The 9,624-nt window shown below is 43.3% G+C and overlaps 1 protein-coding gene across 1 annotated transcript in view; it reads left to right on the forward strand.

Moving 5' to 3' along the window:
* LOC112080812 (RAB11-binding protein RELCH homolog) overlaps positions 1–9,624 on the forward strand; it is a 103,433-nt gene that overhangs the window by 72,949 nt on the left and 20,860 nt on the right. Inside the window, 8 exon segments of the mRNA XM_070442721.1 lie at positions 391–504; positions 1,889–1,952; positions 6,655–6,700; positions 6,703–6,793; positions 6,886–6,916; positions 6,918–7,002; positions 8,551–8,639; positions 8,856–8,926. Of these exon segments, the coding sequence (XP_070298822.1) occupies positions 391–504; positions 1,889–1,952; positions 6,655–6,700; positions 6,703–6,793; positions 6,886–6,916; positions 6,918–7,002; positions 8,551–8,639; positions 8,856–8,926 (591 nt within the window).

A 9,624-nucleotide genomic window follows, 5' to 3' on the forward strand; every position in this document is an offset into this window, starting at 1 on the left:
CGTCTGTCTGTCTGTCCGCGTGCCTGTCGCCTGTCTGTCTGCCCGCCCGCGTGCCTGTCTGTCCGTCTCCGTGCGTGTCTGCCTATGTGTGCGCGTGTGTCCGTCTCCTGTGCGCGTGTGTGTCCGCTCTCCGTGCGCGTGTGTCCGTCTCCGTGCGCGTCCCCGTCGTCTCCGTGGCGTGTCCGTCTCCTGTGCTCATAGTGGTGTAGACACCCCTCTCCCCCCTTCACTGTCATAGTGGTATAGACACCCCCCTCCCACCGTCTCATAGTGTGTGTGCTGCTACTTCTTGTTGTTGTTTATCACTTTCTTTCCGTTTGTCTTTTTCCTCTCGTTCGGCGTGTTGCCATGACACTGCTGGCTCTGTCCATGCCCTGGGCTGTGACATCACTGTGACCTTTCGGCTGTGTTGTCCAATCAGCTGCTGGTGAAGGGGGTGAATGAGACGCTGGTGGCTCAGAGGGTGGTGCCCGCTCTCATCACTCTCTCCAGCGACCCTGAAATGTAAGTGTCCCMCTGCTGCCTCGTCTGGCCACCTTGACCCTACCTCCACCTCGCAGGAAGAACCCCACATCATCGGGAGATTTTGATTTGTTTAATAGTTGATTTGATTGGGGCAGACAATCAGAGAGCGCAGAATGCGAAACAAATACGGCTCAAAGGTAAATAACGTGAACTAAATTGTGTCTCCAACTCAGGAATAGAGACACTGAGCCATTACAGCATGAATCCAGTACAAAGTAGGTGCTCTCTCTAAAAATGTATATTTTCTTTGCTCTCTCAGATGGTTTCAAGTCTGTCTGACTCTGGGTAAAAAAAAAACTCTTCTTTGGGGTTTCTTCCTGTAGAGGTTGAGGTGCGGTCGACCGGTTCTGTGTCGTTAATGTTGACTGTCACTAACACCACGCGTCATCAGTGTGCGACATTACCCATCACACGTTATTATTGGGTCACCAGCCTGCGTCACTAACCAACAACCAGGTCGTCACTATATAACCGTGCTTGAAAGGACGGAAGTATGATGCGTTCTAAATATAAAATGTGATTTTAAACACTAACCCAAATTCTTACCTCTAACCTAAACCATTTCATAAACCCAAACCTTAACTATAGTCAATTAATACCAAATATCTAATGTACTGAAGATATAGGTGATTTTGTCCTTTCTGGCATAACTGTCTAGTAACTACCCAATCATGTTCATCGAATCATCAGTCTGCAACACTAACTCAACTCGTTCTCTGATTGGCTGCATTTCGAGGTATCCCATTATGCTCAGCTGTAATTTCTTACCCCCTTTCCTCCTCCTCACCCACCTTTTAGCAGATCCCTCCCCCAAGCCTCCAACCCTCCTGATTGTCTTCACCTCTCTCTCCCTCCTAACCTCTTCCTCTCCCTCGTAACCTCTTCCTCCATCGTAACCTCTTCCTTCCTCCCTCACTCCCACCCTCATAACCTATTCCTCCCTCCCTCTCACCCTCCTAACCTCTTCCACCCTCCTAACCTCTCCCTCCCTCCATCCTAATCTCTCCCTCTTCCTCCCTCCCTCCTAACCTTTTCCTCCCCCCATAACCTTTTCCTCACTCCTAACCTTTTCCTCCCTCCTAACCTTTTCCTCCCTACCTCTTCCTTCCTCCCTCACTCCCACCCTCATAACCTATTCCTCCCTCCCTCTCACCCTCCTAACCTCTTCCACCCTCCTAACCTCTTCCTCTCTCCATCCTAACCTCTTCCTCTCTCCATCCTAACCTCTTCCTTTCCATCCTAACCTCTTCCTCTCTCTCTTGGTTGGTGTTGGTCAGTTTTATATTGTTATTGTCAGAGCTGCACCTTGTAATGTTTATAAAGCAGAGACCTGTCTCTATTGAAACGCCTGTCTGGTTTACAGTTCAGTTAGGATATCTACTATCCCTGCCTTTGGTACCATCATGGAGACAGTCACACACAAAGAGGTACCAATGTCAATATTTACAAACAAATATACATGTACATACTACACACATGCATGAACACGTGTGTGTGTGTGTATACAGTTGAAGTCGGAAGTTTACATACACCTTAACCAAATACATCTCAACTCAATATTTCAATATTTAATCCTAGTAAAAACTCCCTGTTTTAGGTCAGTTAGGATCACCACTTTATTTTAAGAATGTGAAATGTCAGAATAATAGTAGAGAATGATTTATTTCAGCTTTTATTTCTTTCATCACATTCCCAGTGGGTCAGAAGTTTACATACAGTCGTGGCCAAATGTTTTGAGAATGACACGAATATTAATTTTCACAAAGTCTGCTGCCTCAGTTTGTATGATGGCAATTTGCATATACTCCAGAATGTTATGAAGAGTGATCAGGATGATTGCAAATTAATGCAAATGTCCCTCTTTGCCATTGCAAATGAACTGAATCCCCCAAAACATTTCCAGCTGCATTGTCAGCCCTGCCACAAAAGGACAGCTGACATTTCATGGTCAGTGATTCTTCTCGTTAACACAGTGTGATGTTGACGAAGGACAACTGGTGGAGGATCCATCAGGCGTGATTGAGTTCGAATTAAAATTGTAAAAAAAAATTATATATTCTTTTACATTATTTAACTAGCAAGTCAGTTAAGAAACAAATTATTTTTTCAATCATGGCATAGGAACAGTGGGTTAACTTGGCCTTGTTCAGGGGCAGAGCCGACAGAATTGTACCCTTGTCAACTCGGGGATTTGAACTTGCAACCTTTCGTTTACTAGCCCAACGCTCTAGTAAGCTTTCAAAAGGAGGGTGGTGCTTGGAATCATTGTTCTTCCTCTGTTCAACCATGGTTACCGCAAGGAAACACGTGCCGTTATTCATTGCTTTGCCACAAAAAGTGCTTCACAGGCAAGGATACTTGCTGCCAGTAAGATTGCACCTAATCAACCATTTATCGGATCATCAAGAAATTCCAAGGACAGCGGTCAATTGTTGTGAAGAAGGCTTCGGCGCCCAAAAGAAAGTCCAGCAAGCGCCAGGACCGTCTCCTAAAGTTGATTCAGCTGCGGGATCAGGGCACCACCAGTACAGAGCTTGCTCAGGAATGGCAGCAGGCAGATGTGAGTGCATCTGCAAGCACAGTGAGGCGAAGACTTTTGGAGGATGGCCTGGTGTCAAGAAGGGCAGCAAAGAAGCCACTTCTCTCCAGGAAAAACATCAGGGACAGACTGATATTCTGGAAAAGATACAGGGATTGGGCTGCTGAGGACTGGGGTAAAGTCATTTTCTCTGATGAATCCCCTTTCCGATTGTTTGGGGCATCCGGAAAAACGCTTGTCCGGAGAAGACAAGGTGAGCGCTACCATCAGTCCTGTGTGATGCCGACAGTAAAGCATCCTGAGGCCATTCATGTGTGGGGTTGCTTCTCAGCCAAGGGAGTGGGCTCACTCACAATTTTGCCTAAGAACACAGCCATGATTAAAGAATGGTACCAACACATCCTCCAAGAGCAACTTCTCCCAACCATCCAGGAACCGTTTGGTGACGAACAATGCCTTTTCCAGCATGATGGAGCACCTTGCCATAAGGCAAAAGTGATAACTAAGTGGCTTGGGGAACAAAACATTGATATTTTGGGTCCATGGCGAGGAAACTGCCCAGACCTTAATCCCATTGAGAACTTGTGGTCAATCCTCAAGTGGCGGGTGGACAAACAAAAACCCACAAATTCTGACAAACTCCAAGCATTGATTATGCAAGAATGGCCTGCCATGAGTCAGGATGTGGCCCAGATGTTAATTGACAGCATGCCAGGGCGGATTGCAGAGTTCTTGAAAAGGAAGGGTCAACACTGCAAATATTGACTCTTTGCATCAACTACATGTAATTGTCAATAAAAGCCTTTGACACTGATGAAATRTTTGTAATTATACTTCAGTATTCCATAGTAACATCTGACAAAAATATCTAAAGACACTGAAGCAACAAACTTTGTGGAAATTAATATTTGTCATTCTCAAAACTTTTGGCCACGACTGTACACGCACTTAGTATTTGGTAGCATTGCCTTTAAATTGTTTAACTTGGGTCAAGTGTTTCGGGTAGCCTTCCACAAGCTTCCCACAATACGTTGGGTGAATTTTGGCACATTCCTCCTGACAGAGCTGGTGTAACTGAGTCAGGTGTGTAAGCCTCCTTGCTCGTACACGCTTTTTCAGTTCTGCCCACAAATGTTCAATAGGATTGAGGTCAGGGCTTTGAGATGGCCACTCCAATACCTTGACTTTGTTTTCCTTAAGCCATTTTGCCACAACTTTGGAAGTATGCTTGGGGTCATTGTCCAGTTGGAAGACCCATTTGCGGACAAGCTTTAAATTCCTGACTGATGTCTTGAGATGTTGCTTCAATGTATACACATCATTTTCCTCCCTCATGATGCCATCTATTTTGTGAAGTGCACCAGTCCCTGCTGCAGCAAAGCACCCCCACAACATGATAATGCCACCCCCGTGCTTCACGGTTGGGATGGTGTTCTTCGGGCTGGCAAGCATCCCCCTTTTTCCTCCAAACATAACGATGGTCATTATGGCCAAACAGTTCTATTTTTGTTTCATCAGACCAGAGGACATTTCTCCAAAAAGTACGATCTTTGTCCCCATGTGCAGTTGCAAACCGTAGTCTGGCATTTTTATGGCGGTTTTGGAGCAGTGGCTTTTTCCTTGCTGAGCGGCCTTTCAGGTTACGTCGATATAGGACTTGTTTAACTGTGGATATAGAGACTTTTGTACCGGTTTCCTCCAGCGTCTTCACAAGGTCCTTTGCTGCTGTTTGGGATTGATTTTGCACTTTTCGCACCAAAGTACGTTCATATCTAGGAGACAGAACGCGTCTCCTTCCTGAGCAGTAAGGTGGCTGCGTGGYCCCATGGTGTTTATACTTGCGTACTATTGTTTGTACAGATGAACGTGGTACCTTCAGGCGTTTGGAAATGGCTTCCAATGATGAACCAGACTTGTGGAGGTCAAAAAAAGAAATTGAAGTCTTGGCTGATTTCTTTTGATTTTCCCATGATGTCAAGCAGAGGCACTGAGTTTGAAGGTAGGCCTTGAAATGCATCCACAGGTATACCTCCAATTGACTAAAATKATGTCAATTAGCCTATCATAAGCTTCTAATGCCATGACATCATTTTCTGGAATTTTCTAAGCTGTTTAAAGGCACAGTCAACTTAGTGTATGTAAACTTCTGACCCCCTGGAATTGTGATACAGTGAAATAATCGGTCTGTAAACAATTGTTTGAAAAATTAATTGTGTCATGCACAAAGTAGATTATAGAAAACTATAGTTTGTTAACAAGAAATTTGTGGAGTCGTTGAAAAACGAGTTTTAATGACTCCAACCTGTGTATGTAAACTTCCGACTTCTACTGTGCTGTTGTATATTATGTGTGTGTGTGTATAAATGACTGGGTGCTGTATATATATATATCATGACCTGTTCTGTGTATGATTTGACTGTGTGTGTGTGTGTAGTATATGAGCTGTTGTGATATATGACTGTGTGTGTGATATATAGTATTAATTGTATAAGACTGGTGTGTGGTGGTGTGTATATATAGGATGTATCTGAATGTGTGTCGTGTAATATATACACTACACTGTGTTGCCGTGTATATATATATATATTATGTATTTATAAATATAATATGCGATTGGTATAGTATATATAGTGTATTATACATATTTATATTATACATGTGTGTATGTAATACTTTATATCATATATTATATATACATATATATGTAATATATTAATTACCCTATGATCATATATGTAACATATGATATGTTAGTGTGTTATATACTAAACATATGTGTATTTATAACATATATATGTTGTATATCTATATATTACATCATAGTATATATATGACTGGTGTATAATATGTGCGTATGTATCATACCTAATACCTATATATTATATATATATACACATATAATACCACAGTCATATATATATAGTTATATACATATACAATTGTATTATACTATACACATACTATATATATATGTATATATACAATACATTATATATGTGTTATATATATATGTGTATTATTACACTATACACTATACATTATAGATTATATATGGTATATATATGTATATATGCATATATATGACTGATGTGTATGTTATTACATGTGTTGTTTATATGTAATATATAATATGACTTGTTGTATATGTGTGTGTATGTATATATATACTGTTGTAATATATAATACACATATATATACATGTGTATATTATATATATAAATATATCATATAGTATAATGTAGTGTATATATATAACGATATAATAAATGTGTTATATACATATTGAATTATATGCTGTATATATACATATATATACATACTATATATATAGGACTGTGTATTATATATATATATATATGACATACATATACACATATATACACAGATAATATATATATATATGTATATATACATACGATAATGTGTGCTGATATATATATATATACGTATTGTAATATGCTATATATATATATAATACGTATGTACATATGCATATATATTATATATAATTATATATGTATGTGTGTATATATATTAATGCGGTGTGTATATGACTGTGTATATTAATGTGTGTGCGTGCGTTGTCCCAGCTGTTGGAGCGTGTGAAGATGCAGCTAGCGTCGTTCCTGGAGGACCCACGTACCAGGACCAACACTCTCTACACATGGAGATCATCAGGACCTTTGGCCGGGTCGGACCCAACACTGAGCCACGCTTCAGAGACGCAGTGTCAGTACTGCACACACTAATGCAAAGCACACACATAAAAAGGGGCTCACACACACACACAGAAAGTAATAGTGTGTTTTTTCTTTATTCAGTTGTGCTCCCCCACCCCACAAGCTGGCGTTGAATAACAAACGCTCAGGCTACAGAGAGGAAGAGGATAGACATCGCTACTCAGCTTGTTTGAGGCTACAGCGCTCTCTCATGCTGCTGTGTCCTTCACCTCTGTCTGTACCACCAAGTGTGTGTGTGGGCTGTGTGTGTGTGTGTGTGTGTGTGTGTGTGTGTGTGTGTGTGTGTGTGTGTGGTGTCCTGCTACGGTGTGTTCAACACTTAGCTCACCCTTTGTTCATCGGTGAGGCAAACGCTACATGTACCAAGTTGAGTAACTTGGCCAGCCTAGGTTATGTGGCCAGCCCTAGGTTACTGTGGGTCAGCACTAGGTTACTGTGGCCAGCCTAGGTTACTGTGGCCAGCGCTAGGTTACTGTAGTCAGTGGGTCCTATGGGACAGGGGGTTAAAAGTTCACTATTTGTGGTTCTGGGCTTAACTTGCCCTGCCCTGTTTTGTTATATATATATATATATATATATATACTGAATTAATGTTCTATTATAGCTGTATGTTTGTGTGCCTTCAAACTGTTTTAGCTGATGTCAACCATTTTATCTAAAAGGTCTTTGGTCTTTGGCATCAGCTTTGATCTTTGTATATGTGTGACAGAGGTGTGTGTGTGGTTTGTGCAGTGGTTGCCTATCCCTTCCAGAGAGAAGGAGCGCGAGGGAGAGAAAGAGACCACAGGCCACAGAGAGAAGGAGCGCGAGGGAGAGAGAAAGAGACCACAGGCCACAGAGAGAAGGAGCGCGAGGGAGAGAGAAAGAGACCACAGGTCACAGAGAGAAGGAGCGCGAGGGAGAGAGAAAGAGACCACAGGCCACAGAGAGAAGGAGCGCGAGGGAGAGAGAAAGAGACCACAGCCCGCCTGAGAGAGAGAGCGAGAGGGAGAAGCCAGGAGAGAAAATGAGAGAGGGAGAGCTGCCTCCAAGCCTTTGGTCAGAGTTCCCAGCATAGTGCTCAGTGCGTGGGCATGCATGCACGTTCTTCCCTGAATGTGTTCCCAAAATGGTGTGGTTCCACAAGGGCATAGCTCAGAGACCTCCCTAACCTCCTCTTTGGCGACCTTCATACACCCATACCATCACATACCCACCACCTGGTGACCTTCATACACCCACCACCACCCACCCATCACATACCCACCACCCACCCAGCTGGCTGAGGCTTGGTACTGTGTGATTTATAGCAGGCTATACTGAGGGTCTCATGTAGCTTTGGTCACAGTGGCTAAACCCCTGACAGATCGCTCATTATCAAAGCCTGGGGCTGTGACATCATCAGCTTGCGACGAGCCATTCGAAGTACTGTGGCCCTCTGGGTAATGTAGTCATGTACCATCCTCACTAATCTTACCTACTTGTGTTTGGTTGTCAAGTGTTGACTGTTGTTAAACTCTGTGTACTCAGTGTTCAGTTGGTCAGTAGGTATTTTAAAACTGTGTTGGTGTCTGGTTGTCCAATATTAGTGTAGTTAAACTCTGTGTTAGTCTTCAGTTGTCCAGTGAAACATTTATTTAAACTCTGTTAGTGTTTGGTTGTCCAATATGTGTTGTTAAACCCCTGCGTTAGTATTTAGATGTCTGGTAAGTTTTGTTCAACTCTGTGTTAGTGTTTGGTTGTCCTCTCCTTGACTTCCTGTTCCAGTCATCTCAGAGGAGCTTATGGTGAATCACTTCCTGCCTGGCCTGAGGTGTCTGAGGACGGACATGGAACAGCTATCTCCTGAACACGAGGTACACACACTCACACGCACTCTCACATTGACCATACAGTAGCTCTTCCAAACTACATCAACTGACCTGTTTCCCATGCCAGCTAAAGACCAGCTGATTCCCTGTCCCAGACCACTCACCACACAGCGTGATGTTGTCTCCAGGAGGGAGACTCACCAGGCATACTTTCCACAGCACAGAAATCTGCCATATTTTCCGCTGTGTGTCTTGTTGCAGGTGATCCTGAGCTCCATGATCAAGGAGGGGGAAACGAAGGTAGAGAACAGAGGGATTGGACAGGCTGAGGGGTGAGTACTAACACACACCATTAAAACAGCGCCCATGTGTCTGTGTGCCATGACAGAGCATTCAAAACACACTTTCCTAGCCTGCTGGTTTTGATCCCAAACATGAGTCTATTTAATTGTTTTGGGTCATTTAGCAGAGGCTCTTATCCAAAGCGACTGTAGTGAGTGCATACATTTGTATATGTTTTCCGTACTGGTCCCCCCTGGTGAATCGAACCCACCACCCTGGCGCTGCCAGTGCCTTGCTCTACCAACTGAGCTACRTGGGACTTGCCGGGTCACAGTCACATGACCCTCTGGAAGCCTGGCTTCAGAAAACAGGTAGAGAAACCGTGGCTTTAGATACAGATCAGTGGTGAGGGAGGAGGGCAGAAAGCGTTCAAAGAGCATTGGGACCCAGCCGTAGTGTGGGTGAGAGGAGGGGGGGAGTTTAGGGTGGAGTACAGGAAAGAGCATTAGGACCCAGCCGTAGTGTGAGTGAGAGGAGTAGGGGAGTTTAGGGTGGAGTACAGGAAAGAGCATTAGGACCCAGCCGTAGTGTGAGTGAGAGGAGGAGGGGAGTTTAGGGTGGAGTACAGGAAAGAGCATTTCTTCTTTTCTACACAAGTTTTAATTGTCCCAATACTTTGGTACCCCCTAAATTATGGGGGTGTTGGGGGGGTCTTATTGTAATCAAAAAGTTCTGTATTTTCTCATTG

Source organism: Salvelinus sp. IW2-2015, unplaced genomic scaffold, assembly GCF_002910315.2.
Source record: "Salvelinus sp. IW2-2015 unplaced genomic scaffold, ASM291031v2 Un_scaffold16518, whole genome shotgun sequence".
Taxonomy (NCBI): domain Eukaryota; kingdom Metazoa; phylum Chordata; class Actinopteri; order Salmoniformes; family Salmonidae; genus Salvelinus; species Salvelinus sp. IW2-2015.